Source organism: Anabrus simplex, chromosome 1, assembly GCF_040414725.1.
Source record: "Anabrus simplex isolate iqAnaSimp1 chromosome 1, ASM4041472v1, whole genome shotgun sequence".
NCBI lineage: Eukaryota > Metazoa > Arthropoda > Insecta > Orthoptera > Tettigoniidae > Anabrus > Anabrus simplex.
The window spans coordinates 1,450,175,536-1,450,201,997 of record NC_090265.1 but is presented as its reverse complement, the minus strand read 5'-3'; the positions used below and the strand labels follow the sequence as shown (position 1 = coordinate 1,450,201,997).

Genomic DNA, 26,462 nt, shown 5'->3' with positions numbered 1-26,462 from the left:
TTCCCTTTTTTCTTTTCCGGTATTGAGTTGTAAAAATTTTGCCTCCCGACGTGCTTTAACTCTCTTGCCCTCTTTTGGGTTTCAAATGAAGATTGTAAGGGTGGCCTTAAATCATTATTTCCAAATATACTAATGTACCCCCCCCCCCCCTTTGATTCCTAACCAATGTGTGTTTTTTTAAAAAAAAAAAGGTAGTAGTATATTTAAATAGGTGCTATTTCTGGTTTTTTTTTTTTTTTTTCTGTCGAACTTTGGTCTTGGGCTTTTCTTGAAAATCATAATCGTTATTCCCAAGAATTCTTAATTATTATTCATATTGATTGTATTTTGGTTGTCAAACGGGCTGAGCCCTTGCTAAATGTTTGTAATTCCCATTCTTTGTTTGTTATACACTGCCTATTCTAGTCATTTGAAGTTTGAATACAATTTGTTTTAAATCAATCCACCTTTCTTATATTTGGTTCGTTGTACGTTCTCTCTCACTCTTTACCTTTTCCTTCTCTTTTTTTTTCTTTGAACATTGTACTTACCACGGACAGCCCTCTCGGTTAGCCCGCCGTGACGTCCACTGACTCTGCTGATTGATGAATAATAAGTCTGATATACTAGGTTTGACCCAACGAGGCATCAAGCGCATGCCTTTCCGTGGTCCGACAAGTCACCACCAGTGAAATAACATTTGCTTGCTTCCAACGTTATGGTGTCCTAATGATTACCGTTTGACGATCTTTGATGTTGTGGGCCGACCATCCTATCATTATCTATACTAAGATTTTCGTCCTTTTAGCCATTTGTATGAACATAATATTTATTAGCACCCCATATTGACAAAGACGCCACACTGTTCTCTGATGAAAATTCGAAAAGACAGGGGATAACAAGTTTTTGTAATAAATGCATATATAACATTTTCTCGCGTCTAGTTAAATTTTGGAAACGCTATTCCCATGTAAAATTTTAGCAAGGAGGTTATTTCTCTACATTCGGCGTTTGAAATACGTTTTCATGATACATATACGGTTAGGTTAGGTGACACCACGTGAAGAAGAATACTGAAATGTTTCCCACAGAAGCCTCTGGAGTGATATCGTATTTCTCCAAATCCAAGACGACATTTTATTCCCAGAATCTCATGTGGAAAAGCAAGGTTCGTCTTACCTTTGCGGCTTAACAGTAATGAACACCACTGGCAACAAGCGCAGTAACCACACTGCTTCTTTTCATCCCCCTGCGTGTGCACACAAAAATCATTGACAATAAATGACCACCTCTTTATTATATATTGCTAGCCATGGCAACCGGTTGCACGGTGCCTATGTGTAACGTCACTGGATCTTGGGAAATAGTGAAGAGAGAATGACGTTCTATTAGCCTCTACAAAAACGTCTCTCAAATCTGCATAATGGTATCAAAACATGCGAGTCTTTGAATTCTTAGAAAGACCGCGGCTACTCAGCTGCAGAGTTGTAACATGTCTTCTGTACCTAATGCTTAGTAAAATTAAGTGTTATAGACAGCAGGAATATGTTCATGATGGATTGTTGTATTGTAAAGATACGTGGAACAGGTATTGCCAGCAAATTTTCAATGGGTTCTCGTCGATATTATGCCAATTTTAAGTTAATGGTTATTAAACACTCGAAAATGTAGAATAATTGAGCAGCTGCAAGAAAATATGGCATAGGCCTAACTAAAGCCAATATTCGGCGTTAACGTGAAGACAAAAACAGCTTAAAAATGCGTACAGTACAAAAAATGCATTCAATGGGCCACAACAAGGACGCTTTAAAGAAGTCGAAGATGAAATTGTGTGGTATGTGCACGAAAAACGCAAGGGCGGAATGGCCATACCGCGGTGCAATAAACTTGTTCGTTGACCCTCAACGCCCGCGATTAGGCCAATACATCGCCAGCCGCTGAAGTTGGCCGAACCCTGCAAGCGAGACGTGCGTGTAGTGGCAGCCAGTTATATCTGCTGCTGAGTGAAAGTAACAGTTTTACATTAAGCAAGAATATTTTCCTGGTGGACCGTCAAATTGTACAGGCGCGTGGAATAGGTTTTGCCGGCAAATTTTCAATGGGTTCTCTTCGATATTATGATGTCAATTTTAAGTCAATGGTTATTAAGCCCGCGGAATGTGCAGCCGCAAAAAATACGGCATAACTAAATCCAATGTTCAAGGTCTAAAAATAGTCTAAAATGTGTACTGTACAAGAAAGGCATTCGTATGATTTTACAAAGCACTTTTTAAGGCTGATTTAAAATTTTTTGAAAGAGAATGTGGAGGTAGTCTTGGATTCGGAGAAATACTGTACTACAACTTTTTCAGAATGAAATTAAACACACACTTGCATGTAGTATCAGATTTCGAAAAATAACAATCAAGTAAGCCATAGTGTGGAAATTACCCATGAAAAAGACAAGTTTTGAACAAAATGATTGCCGTTTCATACCGATTTTAAGGTGTATGGGGGTTTTCCCGACTTTTACAAAATATCTGATATAACGACAGTCCGTTATAGCGAGCAAATTTTCCGCTGTTGTGAATTCTCGCAATAACTGACTTCTACTGTCTATACTAACAAGGTGTTAAGATATTATTACGTTTCTTGAAACTTTTTCCTGTGAAGAAATTCATTCCCTTACAAGATTGTGGTTTTCTTCATTCAGCACGTAACTGTCACCTTGAGTTTGTGTGAACTTGGTGCATTACAACACGTCGTCATTGTTAGGCTTTCTTTATAGGTCTTATGACCGGGAACAAAGTCTCTAATTATAAGGCCAAAGATTTTTGAAGACATTGTCCAGAAAAAGACGAGATTCATCTGCCTTGCAGATTTTTCCTGCAACCAGTTGTGATTTTACAATAAAGGAATTAAACTCATCCTTGCGACCACAAAATCTCCACTAAGACTTACAACCTGGAAGTTCAATTCCCCGATGCCCTGTCGACATTTAAACTTAGCTAGCCAACCACTAAACAGAGAAAACAGCTCAGCAATGTTCACATGATTATGAAACCATAAAGCTATTCCACTCACCATTGGAACTGATGTAGGAATGGACTTCGCTCTTCACTGCCTAAGCTAAACATTACGAGCTACATCGAGATCCACTAGTGTCAATTTCATTGTTTTCATATTTGGCAGTGCAGATGCTCCATTAACGAATGCAACCAAATTCAAAATTTCTGCTTTATATTTCACTAAAACCTGAACTGTTGATTCACCACCGCAAAATTATGCACACACCTATTTTTCACCAGTACCCTTCTCTGTTATATGGTTTATAATCTCAACTTTGTCATAATGGAAGCCAATGTTCTTCAGTTTCGACTTAATTTATAACTGTGAGGTTCTTCAGTCTGTTGAAACCAATTCAGTATAACAAATTTAGAGAATACCTGAAAATATAGATATAATCTATTATTATTAAATGTATTGGCCACACTGGACCAGTTGAGTCATTCCACATTCACTTTCTCTTTGAAGTTTGTATGCTTTGGTTCTTCTGATCTGCTGAGTACGTTGTCATTTGTTCCGATCGTAATTTTCTCAATTTGTCTAAAATTGCTAGCCCTTCTGTGTCATTTCTGCGGAAAATTTGTGAGTCTTCAGTCAGGTGTTAATTTTATTTTTGTTCTCTGCATCTGCTACCTCGAGTCCAACCGCCACTTTGAGATCTTGCTGAATTTCATGAATCCATTGTTCTCCTACCTTCTTTCCAAGATTTCTCATCACTAGTTGTTGTAAAAACAGGTCATAAGATGTAAAAGAAATGACAGATTCTCTTTCATTGTGCTGGTGATTGGGTCAATCTCTCGATATTATTATTATTATTATTATTATTATTATTATTATTATTATTATACAACAAACTCCCAGTCATCCGGGTGCAAATTATCCATGCACCACCGAGGTGTTTTGGTTTTTTTTTTTTTTTGCTAGTTGCTTTACGTCGCACCGACACGATAGGTCTTATGGCGATGATGGGAGAGGAAAGGGCTAGGAGTGGGAAGGAAGCAGCCGTGGCCTTAATTAAGGTACAGAGTTTGCCTGGTGTGAAAATGAGAAACCACGGAAAACCATTTTCAGGGCTGCCGACAGTGGGGTTCGAACCTACTATCTCCCGAATACTGGATACTGGCCGCACTTAAGCGACTGCAGCTATCGAGCTCGGTCCACCGAGGTTTATTTTTGTCACGGTATTTTAAATAGGTGTCATCTGCCCACTTGAAATTCAAGTGCACTCTCGACTACAAGTGTGTTGGAGGCATACTTTGTTCAAGAACTAAACACTAAATAATGTTCTGTATAGCAGTTCTTTGTGTTCTGTAATGGCGGTCTTGGCCATGAAATGATATAAAGTGATTTTAACTTAAAACAAAAGCTTGAATTAACTGAAAAGTTTGAGAAAGGAGAATCAGTAAAGAAATAGTGAATGATTAGGAAATTAGTATTCATACATTTGGAGACATTAACAATACCAAATAGAAACTGACCTTTTGTATACTTCTTGTACCTTGAGTATTTTACCAACAACAGACGTTGTAACTTTTATATTGGACTTCTTTATTGATAAAAGTGTCTTCTTCTATTTTTGAGACTACATTGGATCACTTCAATCAACCCTTTGGTTTACAAATTTCTTGGTGGGATCTGTCCGAGCCTTGCAGTCCTCCCAGTGCTTCTTCATACGTGCTGATAAAAGTGGCTATTGAATGTATTAATTTTTTGGACAATACTGCATTTTCAAACAGTATGGTATGTTCTGTATTAAAAGTTTCATTATCCATTAAAATGCACAAAATCATATTATCCGTGTTTTCAGTTAACCGTACAAATTTTCCTGGTGATTATCCCGGATAACCAAGAGTTTGCTGTAATAATAATAATCTCCCTCTCTGCAGGGACATTTCTAGTGTACAGTCAAATCACCATGAAGATACCTTATTATCCAGCATGGCTATGATTCCTCTCTACTTTGTACTTTTTCTCCAGCACGTCTTATTCATCATGTTCCAGTTGGTACAATATAGGCTGCAACTCGTCAAAAGAAAAACAAATACAGTGAAACCTCATTAATGTGTTCCTTATTAGCATGTTTTCTTGCTTAGCACGTCGAAGTCTGGATTTCCATTGCATTATATCTATAAAGAAATACCTAACAAATTGTGTCACGAACTTTCGCTTTTACCACTTAGTATGGTCACATTTTTTCCTAGCCCTGAAAATGTACTTTGTAATCATCCCTTGTGAAAGGAACGTGATTTCCCACAATGGTAAGAGCCCTCATCATCAAGGCAGGAATGTTGCACAATAATGGGAAAAGGCCTTCAATTCTTGAACTTCACAGGGTAAACTGCACTTTTGGGGAGCAAGCCTGTAACCAACATCCCACCAGTATTCAGCAAAACATCTCGCCTTTAGCAGAGCTGATTACTGGCAGCATCATCCGACTGCTTCATTAAGAATTTCTCTCACCCATGGATCTGCTTTACATCCTGCTAGCAGCTTACACATGAAACTAATCCGTCATTTCCAATACGGGCACCTACCGGCTTCTAGAACTATCACCTGATACTAAAATGTCACCTTCTACCCTGTGCTTGATCAATCTAGAAAATTGATGTTGACGTGTGGTGTGGTGATTTGCAGCAACGTATTAGACTCTAAACGCCTCTTCCGAGTTGATTGCAAATAACCTCGTCATCCGCAACTCAAAATCGTTCATTTGCCCAATACCATTAAGTCTAAGCGGACTTCCATTGGGCTCTTATCATGAGGATGAGAGTTCTAACCTTCATTACTCTATGGGTATCATAAAATTATGCAGGACTTATCACAGTGATGCAGCTTGTTAAGATGGTTTTTGGCAGGTGATTGTTTTTCTGCTCATATATATTTGTGAGCTGTTGAATGAAGTGGACAGTGTGATTAGCTGGGGGTCCCATCCATTTAGTCTGCAATACTGTTTTGAAACTTTAATGACGTTTAAAGTCTATTTAAGTGAATAGTGTTGTGGTTGGACTCTACTTTAACACATTGGAGATGCCGCTCGTAGAAACTATGGGCACGCTATTTCATTGCTGCTGATGGAGCTAGGAGAATCTACAGCATAACTGCCAACTTTTAGAAATAACAAATAGGAAGATTTTTAATTCTTGGATTTCATCACATATATATTACGCCACGGTCTAAGTTACAAAAGGACAGGATATAAGGCATACATATCTACAGTTACAATGTGAATTGACCATTAAATTTAAAATCTTAAACTAAAAAACATAAAAATGGTTACAAGAAAATGTACCTATCACTCTCATTTATACATACGAATAATTGTAAAATAATGATAATACGAATAATAATAATAATAATAATAATAATAATAATAATAATAATAATAATAATAATAATAATCATCATCATCATCATCATCATCATCATCATCTCGATATCTCAAACCTCCATTACTCGAATTTTCAGTATCTCGAAGTAACTTACATTTTCCAGCCGTTTGTCCTATTCTTCACACGTATTTACTTCTCTATTACTCGAATATCTTCTGGAGAAGACTGACAGGGACGAGTGGACAGAAAAAAAAAGACTAATATCCAAATCTTGAATGACGTTAATGACAAACGGACCTTAATTCATTCAACAGAACAGAGGAAAGCTAAATTTCATTGACACGTCCTACGACATGACACCTTTCTTCAGAATGTCTTCGAAGGAAAGATCTTAGGGAAAAAGTAGAGAGGAAGACCACGTCTCTCATCCTTAGGAACTTAATCACTCAGCTGGGTTTTGCTTCCTATGTCACGATGAGAAGGAGTGCTGAAGACCGTGGGATGTGACTGCAGCGACAAGGCTTAGCCTTTAGATAATGGATGGATGGACTCGAAATTCGGTTACACGAATTTCTTGAAGAAAAAATTTCCTCCCTTGAAGCAAAAAATATTCTGTACCTCGAATTTTGTGCAACATTAACTGTGCAATACGGAATTTGTGAGGAACAGTTAACAGGTAAAGAAAGGGTTACAGTGAAGCTGAGAACTAATATGACGGGAACCGAAAAACTCGACCTTCTAGTGATCGGAAAATCGGCAAAGCGTCGCTGTTTCTCGGGTGTCAATTAATTACCGGTCACGTAGGAAAGCAAACCCAGAAGTCGCGGATGACAAGCTCCATTTACGAAACTCGGCTGCGTGGGATTGACGAGAAGTTTCAACGTGAACGGAAGAAAGGTTAACCGCAACAAACAGAAGAAACTAACGGATTTTTCTCCAAAGGTGATAACGGAGCTGTTTCTTGTTTCACTACTGTACGTACGTACGTACGGTATCCTGTCTTCTAAAAAGTTACCTACTATAATCAGTGTTATAATTAAAGTGATGCCGTAAAATAGTTCCGTTGTATATTTTAAGTACCGTTAAAAATAATGTATTCACTAAAAGCCTGTAGACACACGATTCATTTACGAGATACCGGTATACATACTCAAAAACAGCATTATCTATATCTCGGAATTTCGATAACTCGAAATAAAATTTACCTCCCGAGGTGAATCGAGATATCGAGGTTCCACTGTATTTATATCACACCGACACATGCAACGAAACGCATGATAACTTCTTTTATTAGACTGTAAAACTAACGGAAATTTAATTTTATACGTATCTCCGAACCCCTGGAGATGTTTGTTATGTTTTTTGGTCATAACGTAAAGTGAAAATACCAGAAACTGTCATCAATACAACTCCCTGAAATACTTTCAACTCATTAAAATTATGAAGTAAGAATGAACAAAAAATGCATTGGAATGCGCAAAACTACCACATACAAAACAGATCGGTATGTCTCATACGTTATTATTAACATACGACTTTGACACGCGGAAAAGCACAGAACTGCTGGAAAAAAACACATGGCCTACAACTCCAACGAAATTACGCACAGAAACGATGTTAATAACAGAGAGCGCGAACCACACAATAAGAAAAATCTTTCGTCCCGATTAACTGAGTCGCTAGCGCGTGCTAACCGTTCTCGCTTGTAGGACGATTGCCGTCCCGAATCCCCAGCCGTAAAGCACACATGCTGCTGTAGCGGGCAGGAAACACAATACATGAAGGCGACAGACGATACACTCGTGAAATAAAGCATCAAATACATACGCTTGAAAATGAGGTTGGGTAAATTACTCAAGCACATGAGAATTTATTCTTTATAATACAGATGTTGATTCCCAAAGGGAATTTAAAATATTTGTCCCGAATGAGTAAATTTATAATACCAATATAATGGTCCGTTATTGGACATTAAAAATTTTCCAGCTAACTCATTCTTGGTTGCCTGCGTTTCGCCCTCGTGTGCTAAGTTAGGCTCATCAGTTGGGACTTAGCACACCACCCAAGACGCAAGGCCAGTGCATACCGTGGAGGCCACTGCATAGGCTACTTGAAGCCACCAGCAGTGCCAATGCACTATGAGAGCTATGTCTCATTTCCACAATTTGATGCCTGCCTGGCCATCAGATAATACAGATGTTGAATCCCAAAGGGAATTTAAAATATTTTTCCCGAATGAGTAAATTTATAATACCAATATAATGGTCCATTAACATCTGTATTATCTGATGGCCAGGCAGGCATCAAATTATGGAAATGAGACATAGCTCTCATAGTGCATTGGCACTGCTGGTGGCTTCAAGTAGCCTATGCAGTGGCCTCCACGGTATGCACTAGCCTTGCGTCTTGGGTGGTGTGCTAAGTCCCAACTGATGAGCCTAACTTAGCACACGAGGGCAAAACGCAGGCAACCAAGAATGAGTTAGCTGGAAAATTTATAATGTCCAATAACGGACCATTATATTGGTATTATAAATTTACTCATTCGGGACAAATATTTTAAATTCCCTTTGGGAATCAACATCTGTATTATCTGATGGCCAGGCAGGCATCAAATTTTGGAAATGAGACATAGCTCTCATAGTGCATTGGCACTGCTGGTGGCTTCAAGTAGACTATGCAGTGGCCTCCACGGTATGCACTAGCCTTGCGTCTTGGGTGGTGTGCTAAGTCCCAACTGATGAGCCTAACTTAGCACACGAGGGCGAAACGCAGGCAACCAAGAATGAGTTAGCTGGAAAATTTATAATGTCCAATAACGGACCATTATATTGGTATTATAAATTTACTCATTCGGGAAAAATATTTTAAATTCCCTTTGGGAATCAACATCTGTATTATCTGATGGCCAGGCAGGCATCAAATTTTGGAAATGAGACATAGCTCTCATAGTGCATTGGCACTGCTGGTGGCTTCAAGTAGACTATGCAGTGGCCTCCACGGTATGCACTAGCCTTGCGTCTTGGGTGGTGTGCTAAGTCCCAACTGATGAGCCTAACTTAGCACACGAGGGCGAAACGCAGGCAACCAAGAATGAGTTAGCTGGAAAATTTATAATGTCCAATAACGGACCATTATATTGGTATTATAAATTTACTCATTCGGGAAAAATATTTTAAATTCCCTTTGGGAATCAACATCTGTATTATCTGATGGCCAGGCAGGCATCAAATTTTGGAAATGAGACATAGCTCTCATAGTGCATTGGCACTGCTGGTGGCTTCAAGTAGACTATGCAGTGGCCTCCACGGTATGCACTAGCCTTGCGTCTTGGGTGGTGTGCTAAGTCCCAACTGATGAGCCTAACTTAGCACACGAGGGCGAAACGCAGGCAACCAAGAATGAGTTAGCTGGAAAATTTATAATGTCCAATAACGGACCATTCTATTGGTATTATAATTTATTCTTTATCCTAGGGGAAGATTATTGACCGTACTGGTTGTTATATAGATTAAAAAATAGGAAGAATTAAAAATAAATCGGAAAATACGAAGACGAGTTTAAAAACGGAAAGTTTCCGGGTAAATCGGAAGGGTTGGCAGGTATGCTACAGGCACGTTTTCACTGTAGCTAAAATGTAGCTGCCGTTTCAGCGAGCTGTGAATTCACTAGGATACTGTTGAATGCTTATCTTCATTTCCCATTTCCAGCTTCCCGTTTTGTTGTAGTCCACAATCCAGCTGCATAAGTTAGTATGGGTTCATAATAGGTTGAATGTAATACTTTCTTACATTTCTTCGGGACATCTTGGTTCCACAAAATACCCCTTACACTCTGGTAGGAACTGTTTGCTTGTTTTCCAATTTCCTTGGTTATCTTTCCATCTTCTGTGATCACACTTCCCAAGTACTTGAAACTTTTCACCACTTCCAGAACTTTACCATTCAGTTTTATCTTACCTCTTTCTTCTTTCCCTCCCCTTGTCATCACTATTGTTTTACTTTTCTCTGTGCTTACTTCCATCCCAAATTTTTCTATCTCTTGATTCCGTACATCTACTTGTTTTTACACTTCGGTTTCGTGCTCACCCCATATCACTATATCATCTGCAAACAACATGGCTTTTGTTGCCTGTCTTCCCAATCTCTCTCTGTTTAATGTTCTTATGAATTTCATCCATGACTATGATAAACAGTCTGGGGGATAGTACACTTCCTTGTCGGAGACCAGTTTCAACTTTAAACCATTTTGTTTTTCCTATACAAGTCTTCACACTACTAACACAAGTTTTGTACATAGCCTTTATCATTTGCACTTCCACTCTAGCTGCCACTGTAGATCAGTGGTAGAGTGTCGTCCTCCGCATCCCAAGATAGTCGGTTCAAACCCGGCAGAGGTAGTCGGATTTTTGAAGGGCGGAAAAAAAGTCTATTCAACACTCCATGTCGTACGATGTCTGCATGTAAAAGATCTCTGGTGACACATTTGGTGTTTACCTGACAAAATTCATTAAAATCTCAGCCACAGACACCCAAGAGTGTTTTAGTTTACTCGGTCTGCCATCTAGTGGGCCTAGAGTAAAACGGAACGCCAAAATTGATGAGAAGACAGCCAAATTGAAATGTCTGTACACGGTAGCTGAGGCCATACGATTTATTATTTTTATTTATACTTCCATTCCGTTAACTTGTTTTTTTCTTTAATGTGTCCCATACCAACTGTCTGGGCACACTGTCATAAGATTTCTCAATATCAATAAATGTCATCACTATGTCTTTTCCAAACTCCCATCCTTTCTCCATAATATGTCTTAATGTAAAGTGTTGAATGCTTCTATGGGCATAAAATGTACTAGTTGTGAGCATAAGTCGAGAGCTCTTCTTTCAAGACATTGATAACACAGCCACGTTCCTACATAACCTGGGGCTGCGTCATCGTTGTCTCTTAGCTGTGAAATGAGCAGGAAAGTACGTACGGTATATGCAGACAGGAAGAGAGTGTGTTTGAGATGCAGGCTAGTTTGTGTAATTCTTGTGAATATTTAACATGTCTAATTTAAGTATACGAAATTTCGACAACGAATCCATAATGGATGTTCTTGTAGAAGACACGAGTTTCTGAAAATGAGGATGAGGATAACAAATACACACTAAGTAAACATCATGATCCTGGCGCTTCAGGCAAGTAAATGTAGATAATGAGCTAATTTCAAATTGGTGTGAAGTGTAACATAGTTTTATACCGCTTCCTGATGTGGGTTCTGTAATACGGTTTTATACGGCTTCCTAAAAATGTGACTGTTTCCCGTGTACAGATGACAACCTGCAGGAACTCTATGCAACCCCATTGTCAAACAATGAACAGTGGAAAAGCAAATTACTGGTTGTAAATAAGGATACCAGTGCCAATTGACCAATTCGGTTAGAATCTGTATTAGTGTGTTTCAGTGGACAAGTTTCAAAATATTAACCAAACTGGCATCCATTGCTGCGTCAGATTTTTTTCGTTTGTAAAACTATTTTCATAAATTTACATTTAAAAATTGCAGCCCTATTATGATAATTAAAATTCATTCTTTTGTAGAAGAAAGTATGACCTTTCTAAATATTCCAAAAGTTGTTATAATCATGGCTTTCCCTAACATTGAAAAAATTTCAAAAACCATTAAAAATCCTGCAATTTCTGGAGGGTAGCACATTCAAATATGGCTGTCACCAATGTGTTAAACTTTGGACACGGCCGACTTGATGCTTCGCTCTAGCTAACTCCTTACCGGCCTTGACAAACGGATCCACACAATGTAATTGGAGTAGCTACACATCTCAACACGTGGCGCTGGCGGCCTAACTATTTGTGGTAGAAATGCATACTTCTTTATGGAAAAGACATTGACTTTGATTGCAGATTTATTGTAATTTAGAGGTATGGAGAATGTTACATAGGTTAATGGTGTTCAAATGATTAATCCTAAAGGTTACTTTTGTTCATATTTGTCAAAATACTGTCGTGAAATGAAACTGCGGAGAGATTGAGTAGTCCAGCTGACGTTCTGATGTTGACTATGATTGACGATTTAGGGAAAGGAGTATATTACATTGACTAATACTGTTAAAATGATTAATCCTAAAGGCTACTTTCATTGATATTTGTCAAAATAGCATCGTGAAATGAAACTGCAGAGAGATGGAGTAGTCCAACTGATGTTCCTTAACTGTGAGGAATAACAGTAATCACTTATTATCCATATCATTTAGATACATAGCAGTACTTACCGCAACACATTTGTCCTCTCATGTTAATCTTGAGATTAAGAGTCATTATTCAGTTAGAGTTTTAAAATTCTTCAAGTGCTGCTATCAGGAAGGGGGTTGGACAAAACATACGAATCTTACTTTTTTCTATATTCGGTGTACGGATAACAAATATTTTGACTCAAACATGCTTAAATTTTAATTTCAATATATAGTTTCAGATTACATTTCATTCATACCTTGCACTAAAATTTTAAATACCGGGCGAGATGGCCGTGCCGTTAGGGGCGTGCAGCTGTGAGCTTGCATCCAGGAGATAGTGGGTTCGAACCCCACTGTTGGCAGCCATGAAGATGGTTTTCCGTGGTTTCCCATTTTCACACCAGGTTGTACCTGCATTAAGGCCACGGCCGATTCCTTCCCACTCCTATCCCTCCGTCGCCATAAGACCTATCTGTGTCAGTGCAACGTAAAACAAATTGCAACAAAAGAAGAATTTTTAATACAAATTCAGTGAAAGAAAAGTACTTTGAGTAAATACATTGTAAACTGTCACTGCACAGGTAACACTCAAACATTGGCCTTACCATCATAACAGTAATGGTTTCTACTTGTCAGTGTTTAAATGTTAAAGTTCAAATTATCTTGGATAAAAATGTGTTGTGTTGCTGTCATGTGGCAAAAGTCACTCCACCTAAAGGATTATTCAATGAAAGAAAATTTAGGGGCAATAAATACCCGATTAGCTGCCACCCTTGGAGGCCTGGGTTGGATTCCCGGCTCTGCCACGAAATTTGAAAAGTGGTGCAGGGGCTGGAACAAGGTCCACTCAGACTCAGAAGGTCAAATGGGATCAATTCCCACCTCAGTCATCCTCAAAGTGGTTTTCCATAGTTTCCCACTTCTCCTCTGGGCAAATAAGGGGATGGTACCTAACTTAAGGCCAAGGCTGCTTCCTACTCTCTTCCTTGTCTATCCCTTCCAATCTTCCCATCCGCAATATAATGCCCCTGTTCAGTGTAGCAGTTGCAGCCGCCTAGGCGAGGAACTGGTCGTCCTTCCCGGTTGCATTCCCCGACCCGAAGTCTCGACAGTGCCCTTGAGGCAGTAGAGGTGGGATGCCTCGCTGAGTCTGAGAGAAAAACCAACCCTGGAGGGCTAAACAGATTACGAAAGAAGAAAAATACCTGAAATGGAAACGGAAAACTATGATGAAAGTGCTAACTGCTTTGAGCCACACCGTAATTTTGTCCTGGTCTACAGAGAATTCATGAAATGATAGTGCCCCTTTGCTCTTTTTTTTTTTTTTCTGTTCGAAGTGCAAAAAGTACACAGCAATACATATTTGAATATTTCCAAACACAGTTAAAGAAAAGTAAATCACTACACAATTTTTTAAAAAATTAGTGCATAAATTAAAATGCTTGGTTAGGGCGACGTTACAGCGAGAAATCACTTTGAGCCACTCATTACATGTGTTCTTGTTTGCAGAAAATTTCTGTACAAAGTACACATATTCCCAGATTTGTAAACACAGTTAAAAAATCAAATCACCACACTATAAAATTAAAAAAAATAAACCGATTAGCGCATAACTGTCAGCTGTCAATATCAAGCTAACCAACGCCTCATAGCGAACACACTGCCAACATTTAAGACAGCAAAACAATATAAATAAAACTGGAAAAGCGGTCATTTGCAGTATACAGCTTCCTGTCAGTGACTAGAGGACCAGCGCCTCCAGCGGCATTATGGTGAAACTTTCCAACTACAGTTTTATGCTGGGCTTCACAAGCGATTGTCAAGGCCAGTATAAGGAGCACAGCGAGAGATCCAGTCGGCCGTGCTTTGGACAAGTTGATTCATGCTTGAATCCCTAGATGGCAGCACTGGAAGTACCCTTTTTGAAAAATAAGACTGATTTCTCTTGCAATAATCTTTAGTTAGCGAGATCGTCTCAGAAATACGCAGCCCTCTGTGTGAATATAAAGACTACGATTCTTCTTTCTCCTTTCACTACAATTTGGCACGAGTTTTATATAAAATCTTAGCATTTAATTGGGATATTGGGAATGCTTAGCCATAGATGGTATTTTTTTAAGGAAGCTGGTTTAAAAAATTGTTATGTCCCAAATCTGAAGATTATATTTTTGTGAATGTGCAACTAACTGACTTTCTTGGTTTTATTCTTCTTCGCCCAGTAATTCTTTTTTTTGCTTTTATTAAATATTTTTCAGGTCTCATGACATCTGTGTTCAGGCACTGCCATGTCTCGTTACTTTCCTGTGTAACTTCATTAGGCAATTTTGCTTTCTTTGCTGTGAACAATTTTTAGTGCAAGTGTACACATTTCATATTAAATTGTACATCCCCTGGGTATTAAACCTTCAAGACTTGATTTCCCAGCATACTATGGCTAATTTGTGATCAAGGCAACACCACACTTATAATGATTTTAATAATAATAATAATAATAATAATAATAATTAATTTATTCAATTAGTTTTTAAGTCCATGTTACATCCAATGATTCTACGCATTTGTATACACACTTCTTGCACACCATTTACGGTACCAGGACCGCCTCCATCTGGTCCATCATTGTTTGCAAGTCCTCCGTCCACAACTCGTTATCCAAGTTGCCTCGTCTGAAGTCGATTAGCACACTCTCACATGTTCTTTTTAGTACAATGGTCTGTAGGTAGGCCTGTAGCTGTTTGCTCACTTCCAATTTGTCCATGTGCTTCTTGAACAAGTTGGTAACTAGCCCGTCCCATGTTATTACCACAGGGACCATCGTCACCTTGGCCCCATTGTACATAAGTGAGAGTTCGTTGGCTAGCATCTCGTACTTTCTTCCTTTAGTGGTTTCAGTCTGTTTTAGGATTAATAGGATTTCGTTCTTTACAAGGTCATGTATCATCAGATCCGGTTTATTGTGTTCAATGCGAAGCTCAGTCTGTATGATGACGTCTGACTTCATTCTAATTCGCTGATTGGATATGACATTTTCAACTTTATAGTTCTTTATTTTCTTAGAGTTATTCAACCCATACTTTTTGGTGAACATGAAATGCAAGCATCTGACAACATCATTGTGGCGTTTCTTGTAGTCCAAATTAAGCATTCGTCCACATTGTGTTGCCAGGTGATCTAGTGTCTTATTGCCCTGGTTGCAGTGTGGGCACCTCTGGATTATACTCCCATGACTAAAGAAGATGTTTCTGTCTTGTATCTTACAAAACATTCCTTCTTCCTGTGGAGATATATTCCCCTTCATTAGCCATAACGATGACTGTTTTACGTCAACAAATTTCTCCTGTTCACGGAACAATGTGGAATGCATTGACTTAGCCATGATTCGATCCATTCACATCTGTTTTTGTTTCTGCTTAACTACTTTTACCGTGACATCGTTTCCTTCCTCAATTAGGTACTTCCGTTTCAAATGTTCTTCAATCAGTCCAAGATGGATTGCATTTCTTCTTTCACTTTCTGCGATAAACTTCGTTCTTGTGTTTGTTGCCAAATATTTACATAGTTCTAGTAAAATCAATTCGGCCTTCTCAGAAATATTTTGTAGTCCTCTTCCTAACTCATGTCTTTTCAGGTACAGTCGTTCCATATTACCTGCTGTTCTGACGATATTATGCTCTCTCAAGATTCCTCTCACCTTCAGATCAATGTTGTTAAATTCTTCGTGCTCGTACGGGATCAGGCCAATATAATAGTTAATAGTTGATAACGCATACTCATTTATTGCTGCAAACAGGTTTCTCGCGTTCAACTTTGTTTGGCATACATTTGTTACCCGTGATTCGATCTTGTTGGCTATGATAACTTTATTCTCGGGTTTAATTACATTTCTCGAGTCTTCTAATATTCCTAGGTATTTGTATCCTTCCACGTCATTTACCTTCTCTCCAAAGATATGGTTCGAATTGATATTGTTCGCTGACTTTTGCTGATTGATTGTAAAACCCATGTTGTTGAGACATTGATTCGTCCACTGGCTCAGCTCGTTCAATGTCTGCACATCTTTGGCGAACAATTTAATGTCATCGATGAAAATGAGGTGGTTGCACTCAATTCTTCCATGTTCATCTGCTTGGATCTTCTCGCAGTTCTTATTTAAAATTCTGCTTAACGATTCCATAGCAATTACGAACAACTTGGGTGATAGAGCATCTCCTTGTAATATTCCTCTATTTATTTTCACGTCACCGACCACTTTATTTCCACATATTAATGTTGTTCTCTGTTTGTCAAGTGTTCTATTGACAAATTTAATGATGTTTTCTGGCATATGTATCTTCCGTAGGCATTCAATTAAGTATTCATGTGACAACGAATCATATGCTTTCTGAATGTCCACCCAAGCAGTACACAATTTATTATTGTACTTTTCGTTTATGGTTTTGCTTGTAAGTGCTTGTTCCTTAGCGCCTTGACATCGGTTGCGTGTTCCCATTTGATTACTTGAGATAATATTGTTCACGTCACAGAAATCATTGACTATTACCGTGAACACTTTGCTGATTAATTTGAATAAATTTGAAAGGCATGTAATTGGCCTCAGGAGCTGCGGTATGTTTGCATTCGGGACTTTTGGAATCAAATATGTTATCCCAGCATAAAGCTCTTCATTGATCAAGTCTGGGTTTTGGATTATTTCGTGGATTAGTTGTTCTAACCTCTCATGTAGTGCATACATCCTCTTAATAAAGTAATTATATACAAAATCAGGTCCTGTTGCTTTCCAGTTCGCAAGGCACTTTATACACCTGGATATGACCTCTTTTATCTTATCTCTATCCATATCTACCTCCACATCCGCTGGACTTAGTTCTTGGATCAGTTGTTCATAATCTTGTCTTTCATCATATTGCCAAATTGTAGTCCAAAAGCGTTTGGTTTCTTCAAGATTAATATCTTCACTTACTGTAAATCTGTCGCCTTCAAGGTCACGATAGAAGGTCTTCCTATTAAACTCAAACTTTCGGTTTGTGTTCCTAGATGCTATACGATTTTCAGCTATCACTATCTTCTTCTTGTAAATAGCTATTTTCTCAAGAATCGTATCACGCATCTTCTGAATATCACTACTCTTGTTTGAATGAATTCGATTTTCTCTGCACATTCTAATCAACTCCTTACTTGCTCTTTCATTTGGGCGGTGGGCATCAATTATTTCCAATTTTCTATTCAATTTGTTGATCTTGGCTTCGATAGAGCTTTTCCAGACAGATGCCTTCTTTTCTTTAGCTGTCACCATCTCATACGTCTGTTGGCATGCATACAACACATCATTCATTTCGGCGATCGTGGTTATTTGCTGTTCTACTCGTTCCGATTTTATGATTACATTCATCATTTCGAATATTTCTTGATTTATTTCCTGGCTAAATATTTTCTTAGTTCTTGTTTTTGCCTCTTTCTTCTTACAGTATTCATCAATATTTGTCAATAACGTTCGTTTCACTTTGAGGAACAAGTCTGTGTTCTTCATCATAGATGGCATTTGTATTGCATTATTTTCTTTGAGGTTATCCGTTTCACATGCATTAATATTCTGACTCTTGTGTCTGAATCGATTGTATAAATTCCTGACATCAAATTGACGAGCTCCTTGGTCAAAGCGTTGTTGAAACTCTTTGGTTATTTTCGGCCACCATCCTCGGGGCATCCTGCTAAACCGTGCATCAATCATCTGCTGCAATCTTTCGATCCATTTTACTTTGTCGCATTCTTTAATCTCATTGACTAATGTTACAAATATAAGCTCTTTGTTTTGTACTTCTGCCGTCTCGACCATGTTTGGGTCATCTTCCCCCTCTCCCTCACCTTGTTCCACAGCTGTAGATAGGATAATTAGGTCGGTATCTCGCGAGACATCGTTTGATTCTTTCAGTTTATTCGATGCTCGGAGTAACCATTTGATTTTGATCACGCGTGATTGTGTTAGTAGATGTTTCCATTTATCACCAGAACATTACGCGAACGACCCACATTAGCACTAGGTGTATAACTGCGCTCTAGTGTTGTTTCCTCACAACTCAAGTGATAGTACCACAAAATTATTGTTCCAATACGCCTTTAGCGGTGATCTTGTGAACTACTTATTACGTTTCGATGTTGTCTAAGCTTCGAACCTAACTCTTATTCGTTTAGGTTAAGTACCTTCATGCAACCGTAGTTCGTGATTCTTAACGACACTAAACATTTCACACAGACTCACCTTAACGTCCGTTGATCAGCGTTTGCTTCTTACACTCTTCACAACTAATACAGTCTGTATTGTGAAATATTGCTCTTATAAGTACCAATTCACTATCACTCGCAAACGATACGTCCTATCACACAGCCGCCATCATTGAATATAATAATAATAATAATAATAATAATAATAATAATAATAATAATAATAATAATATGTTTAATCAGCCTTGCAAAAAGCCATTAGCCTAAAGAAAATTCAATTTTACTTGCTGGTTAACAGAGAGATTGCTGAATAAGCCAGCGAGCCTGTTCGTGCTTGTATTTTGCATTCCTTTCAGAAGTTAGGAATTATAATGTATCTGTCTTAACTGTTACAGTGAAGGGTTGTGAATATTTGTCACATGATAGCCTACCTGCATAATCATGTGCAGTTGACAAGTGTGAAGCTGTTTTGCCTTGTGATAGATCAGGTAAAAGTAGTGAAATTGATTATTAATGAAGGCAAAATTAAAATCCTTTAGGAAATGGACTGACATCTGCATCTTTTAAGTGCACAGAGATTGTACGATTGTTGAAACTCACACCTTCGAGTTTCGATTTGAGTAGGTCAAAGTTTTGTAGCATTCAAAATGGTGATGTTGATGCTTTTTGTTTAAAGGGGCCTAACATCTAGGTCATCGGCCCCTAATGGTACGAGATGAGACGAAATGTAATGACAATTTAAAAAGTCCAAAACTCATCCACTGACCAGAATTCAAAACGTGATGATGAAGAATGAATGGATGAATATGAATTTAAAATAATCAGCGGATCACGCTCACAATATTGGAAGTTTAAAATAATTCCAAAATTAACCCACTGACTAGAATTCAAAAAAAAAGAGACGAACAATGATTATGAATTTATAGTGGTACTTATCACAGGCAATGCCCAGACATGTGGTGTTTCTCACAATGGTACTAATCACAGGCAACGTAAGCCTGTGGCGTTCCGCATATAGTGGTACTAATCACGGGTATGTAAAACCCATAATGTTTCACCCTCTGTTACTACTAATCACAAACCTATTGTGTACGTAACATAGTGGTACTACTCACAAGTAAAGGCGACCCATGTGTTCCTCACATGATGGTACTAATTACAAGTGGTCTCAGGGTTCTAACTTTTATTATAATTTGGGTCCACCTTATTCAATACATAAAAATTGTTGCGTATATTTAATTACAACATATATTTCAATCAGTACTAGTTTCGACGCCCCTCTGCGTCATTAACTGATAGAATTTTGTAGAAAAATTGACAATCTCGTAAGTTTTATCAACGTCAAATTGACCACAATTTAAAACCATTTTAACAACATGAAACTCTGTTAAAAATATACTGTCTCTAATTTCATATTTTCTACAAGTCCAAGACTTGCGAGTCTTATGCCATAAACTGATAAAAACATGTGCAAACTGCTTTGCTCACTTATGATATAAAGTGGATTTAAAAGACCAACAAATTAAAATAGCATAGTCTTGAAACACCATGTGCTTAATTTATCTCGCTTCTTAAAACTTGATGTAGTATCGTAGTGGAAATAATTCAATAAAAACTACAGTGTCCCTTTAATGGAGCAATCCTAATGAGGTGGACACGAGCAGTAAGTCCTTTGAGATGTTATCAAGAACAACGTTCCCAGTTCAATGCAAACCTGTAATAATAAGAATGTAATAAAACTATCACTTCACCGAAGAGGCAAGATATAAAATTGCGTCTTGTAACGTAATTGTTTCTCCGTGACTTACCTCAAAAGGTCGCTGTCCATGCGATGCGCAAAGAAGCACAGGGGATACCGTGAGCACATTCTTCGTCTGCGTCCCCACCCACAGGGGTTGTGACTTAGTCCGCGAGAGCTATTTTATTTTTCTGAAGTCCGCCGGCAAGCCGGTTAGGACCCCCTATCCGCCACTTGGAGTATCAATTCTCCCCCCTGCTATGTCAGCGTAGTAGGTTTCTGGCATTCAAAATGGCAGCCAAAATTATTCTCTCGCACATGGTTGAGTGTAACCTCCAAATAATACACGGTCAGAGTGTGACAGTGGCAATTGCAAAGGTTTTCATATTTTGGTCTCTCATGTTTTTCACACTCTCTCATCTTTAGAAATGGTAGACATAGGAAAATAACGTTCAACACACTCCACCTATACTCAGTGAAAAGTGGACCAGTGTTTTTAAGCATAATCACATAATTTATTAGACATTTTAAGTTATTTTAACTACCAGTAAGAATTTTTGACATGTTAGATGCTAAGTATCACTAAGCAACTACCTTCATCTCTGCACAATCCACACACAACCCTCTCCCCCACAACATGACCTTCCTCCCTTAATTAGTTTATAAATGTTTAGTTCCCTTAATTAGTTTATAAGTTTTTAGTTTCCCATGGTATATTTCTGTTTGTACAACAGATGATGACTGCAAAGCATGTACTGCATTTGTTAATTTTCTTATTGATTTGCCAAAGCATTAATAATACAACTAAGAAGGGAGTCTAACATTGGTTTTGACAAATAATTCTCGTCAATGGTAGTGTAGAAATATCTTAAGGACAGACTTACTATAAAACATTAACACAAGTTTTTAACCAGATTTTCACAACAGTTGCAATTAAATGGTACTGTGTTCACAACCATTCTCTGAAAGAGGTTAAGATGGAATGAGTTTCCTAAAATGTTTAGACATAGTAATTTATTTGGTTTTAACAATTCGTAATACCTTACAATGTATTAGAATTATTCAATGTGCTTTTTCTACTCTGTCCACAATCACAGCCTAGCTATTGATTATTTATACTTTTAAATTTACCACAACTGTTTGTAATTCTAATATATTCTAATATATATATGAATTTGTAAGTAGTTTTTAAGATTTTAAATGATGTGATAGTCTCATATACAGTAAGAACAATATCAGGATCTTGATCTAACTTAGATAGAGGTGATATACTGGCTGATGATGCCTGAAATACAGGCAAAACATGCCCCATTAGAAACAAATGTAACAAAGTTTAAATCCTAATCACAAGGATTTTATTGTATTGAATAGGTGTATGATGTAATAATTTGTAATTTTAAAAAGTACATTGAATTTTTTAATATGGACTCATAATGATATAGATTACTTGCAACATTCAATACAATAAAAAAATAAAATTTATTGTATTGATTAGGTGGACAAATTAATAAATGAACTTATTGTTATTATTTCAATCACATACCACTTAGTCTAGCAGCTTGTCTTCTTTCTCCCAAGTCTTCCGAGCCCAAACTTTGCAACATTTTTGTAACACTACTCTTTTGTCGGAGATCACCCTGAACAAATCGAGCAGCTTATCTTTGGATTTTTTCCAGTTCTTGAATCAAGTAATTCCATACACTGGAACCATACTGTAGTTGGGGTCTTACCAGAGACTTATATGCCTTCTCCTTTTACATCCTTGCTACAAGCCTTAAATACCCTCACAACCATGTGCAGAGATCTGTACCCTTTATTTACAATCATATTTACGTAATCACCCCTATTTTTCTTATCCACTTATAACTTAAAGCTCTTGAAACTTTTTGCAGAGTTTACATTTGATCACTAAACAATGTGACATGCTGATTATTTAAAAGTGCAGGACAATCTTGTGATAGGATCACCAGGCAACACTCTTCAATACCAAAAAACTAGTCTAAGTTAAATGATCTGGTACTTTCCTGGTAATAAGTGGAACATAGACATTCTATTTTTATCTTACCTGTGCAAAACAGTTTCCAGGGGATAAAACACTACTTCTGCAGTAAAAAGTCCAATTAACGTAGAGGTAAGTTCTAGCTCCTGAAGGACAGCCTTTGGTGGTAAGTCACGAGAGAGCGCACCCTAAAAAAACATATAAATAATAATGAAATTTCATTTATCTTTTTTCTACTGGTTCTATGTTGCACTTACACAGGCAGTCTTATGGCAACAATGGGATAGGATAGGGCTAGGACTGGGAAGGAAGTGACTTTGGTCTAATTTAAAGGACAACTCCAGAATTTCCTGGTGTGAAAATGGGATTTAAAAAAAAACCATCTTCAGGCTGCTGATAAGGGGAGGGAGGTTTGAACCCAGAATCTCCCAAATGCAAGCTCACAGCTATGACCCAAACTAAATAGCCAACTAACTTGGATGGTAGCTAAAGAGATATACTACCTTAGGACAGGTAAATTCCTGGAGTACGGAAACCTACCACAAAGATCATGAACATATTCATTCTCGCATTTTCATTAAAAAAATCAACATGTCTTCTAGTACTCAGGCTACAGATACAAAAATATCTTTGAAGTACATTTCAGTACCATCCTTCTGCTAATGAAAAGTGAATAGTTTGCACATTTGTTCAATTTCAAATCTTGTGGTCCTAATGCACGGAAACTGAACCACAGAGGCATGGCTTACCATTTCAAGAATCACATATGAAGGGTCCAGGGGAAAAACGATCAAAGTCACATTATCATTGAAAATAGTTACCTCAAGTTGAATCTTAAAAACACTTTTATACAACAACTAAGAAATAATGATCCACTGTACTACTGAATACATATTGTTAGAGAATATACAAATGATGTTATGAAACTGACTGATTGTTACATACTGTTCTTCACAACAATTACCATGTAAACATTATGCATATACACTCTCTGGTATGGAAGACGATCAATATTTATACTGCCTGGAAATGAATAACCACTAAAAATATTTTGAAAGTAAACATGAGTCTGAAACTTCACTTTCTATGTCACAACTGAGTTTGGCAGTGGAAATTGGCCATCATCATCATCATCATCATCATCATCATCATCATCTGCTGAAGGACACTGTGGTAGAGCATTGTAGAAATTCTGAGCAGTAGAAGTGCAGAATCTTTTCAATACTTGGAGATCTTCAAATTTGGCCTTCGGAACTGGAATCAGGGCTTCATAATGACAGTCGAGGTTGATCTTGTTTCTGGAAAACTCCCAAACCACCTATAACAAAGGCTCTATCAGTGAGGTCATAACTTTCCCACTGTCCATTGTACATAGTCCTCAACTCCACTGTTCTTTGATGTGTTTGAGAAAACCTGATCTCCTTTGCTGGACGTTTCTGAAAGGGGCACTTTTTCTTGGATGGAGTTTCTAAGCATGATGTCTAGTCATGCACAGAATTTTGTTGAACTTCGACCACTGCAAGAGGGATGGATTTCCTCTTGCACTTAGTATGTCCTCATTCCATTCAGATGGAATTTCCACACGACTCCTTTGGTTTATCAGACGCATGTTTTCGGTCACATTCAAGATAACTGTGGCCTCTTATGGGGAATATGACTCAGAATCAACCAGTGCAGGTAGTGGAAAACAGTAGTTTCTATTTTGCCCTACACAAGGGTCACAAAATAGATGAAGCGTTGTTATTCTCTCCGACACAAATGTTTCAATGAAATGATGTAGGACTGAAATGACTTCGTCAAATCCCTTCTTTGCAACAGTCTGATCGTAAGTGTAGAACATAAGACTCTCTGGTGGACAGTACATGTATGTTAAAAGCGTAGAAGGAAAGTTGTCTCATCATTCGTCAAAATATTGGGAACTGCTAAGTTCTGTTGAAAATCAAAACCTTTTGCTTCTAAGTATGTTGCCTTCATTGCAGACATTTTAGATTGGTGTTTCCTGTTATAGAATGTTTCTGCTTTCATTTTATGAAATCTATTTATTACTTCCACAGACTTCATTTCTTTCTCTAGCTTCCTTCTTTTGTCTGACTGGGATGCTTTCAAGTTGGAAATAGATGACTGAAGAGAGGCAAGTTTGGCAACATGTGCATCACATTCACTACACGAATCACTTCTAGGATTGCAAGCTGTGAACTTCACGACCGTATCGATGAATTCAATCAACAAATTATTAAACAAATTAATTTAAAACACCACCTAATCAATACTTCATTTCTTGCCTTTTGGCAGAATTATAAAAACATTATCATATACAGGACATGTTTCGACCACTTAGTGGTTATCTTCAGCTGTCTTTAAAATAGCTTAGATGAAATAATTTGATTAGTAAGTTAATTAAAATCTTAAATTACTTTCCCATGGGAACTTATAACTATTGCTTAAAGCACTTTAAATTTGAGAGGGGGAAGGGGGGAATAAGTGGCGGGGGGGGGGGGGGGCATTATAGTGATGTGGTGTGCAAAAAGGTACTTAAATTACATTTCGCATCTATGGTAATATTAAGAAACTTATTTGTTAATTGAACATATTTAAAAAAATATTAAAACGTCTGTAATTGGGCACTTTTTGTAAAAACACCAGGTGGCTTGATTTTGCTTATGTTAAAATCGATGTGTATAACAGTCTTCAAGTTTCTTATTGATTGTCTGTTGTGTTGATTATCTTCCTTTAAAGTTGGTTTTTATTTTTAGTACCAGGTTGTGTTGAACTGTTAATATACAATGGTCCTATGGTGACTTTTCTATTAAGTTGCTTCAAATAGCGGTCTTCAGATTTGGGCAGCTTGCCTCACGATCACTTAATAGAGAAGTCACCATAGGACCATCGTATCTTAACAGTTCAACACAACCTGGTACTAAAAATAAAAACCAACTTTAAAGGAAGATAATCAATACAACACAATCAATAAGAAACTTGAAGACTGTTATACACATCGATTTTAACATAAGCAAGATAAAGCCACCTACTGTTTTTACAAAAAGTGCCCAATTACAGACGTTTTAATATTTTTAAAAATATGTTCAATTAGAAAATAAGTTTTTTAATATTACCGTAGACCTGAATTGTGATTTAAGTACCTTTTTACACACCACATCACTAAAATGCCCCCCCCCTGCCACTTATTCCTCCTTCCTGCTCCCAAATTTCAAGCGCTTCAAGAAATAGTTATAAGTTCCCATGGGAAAGTAATTTAAGATTTTAATGAACTTACTAATCAAATTATTTCGTCTAAGCTATTTTAAAGACAGCTGAAGATGACCACTAAGTGGTCGAAACATGTCCTGTATATGATAATGTTTTCATAATTCTGCTAAAAGGCAAGAAATAAAGTATCGATTAGGTGGTGTTTTAAATGAATTTAGTAATTTGTTGATCACTTCTAGGATACGAAAATCCAATATTAAATTTAATAATAATAATAATAATAATAATAATAATAATAATATTTGTTTTACGTCCCACTAACTACTCTTTTACGGTTTTCGGAGACGCCGAGGTGCCGGAATTTTGTCCCGCAGGAGTTCTTTTACATGCCAGTAAATCTACCGACACGAGGCTGACGTATTTGAGCACCTTCAAATACCACAGGACTGAGCCAGGATCGAACCTGCCAAGTTGGGGTCAGAAGGCCAGCGCCTCAACCGTCTGAGCCACTCAGCCCAGCAATATTAAATTTACTGTTAAATATGTCCCTGTAACTTTCATAGCTTAGTGGATGTGCTGGTTTTCTCACTTTATACCTTTCATACAACTTACGTACTGTTAGGTTTCTCCAGACAAATATACCTTCCTTAAGTCATGCAAGCTATAATATGACTTTCTACCTCTTAGGGAACTTATATGAGCAACAACATTGT

The 26,462-nt window shown here is 37.6% G+C and overlaps 1 protein-coding gene across 2 annotated transcripts in view; it reads right to left on the bottom strand.

The window, feature by feature from the left end:
• Positions 1-26,462, bottom strand: part of LOC136858417 (mitochondrial outer membrane protein SLC25A46) — a 114,385-nt gene that overhangs the window by 13,013 nt on the left and 74,910 nt on the right. For both annotated transcript variants that reach the window (XM_067137943.2, XM_067137944.2), the window contains exon 7: positions 22,609-22,730. In XM_067137943.2, the coding sequence (XP_066994044.2) occupies positions 22,609-22,730 (122 nt within the window). The remainder of the gene's footprint in view (positions 1-22,608; positions 22,731-26,462) is intronic.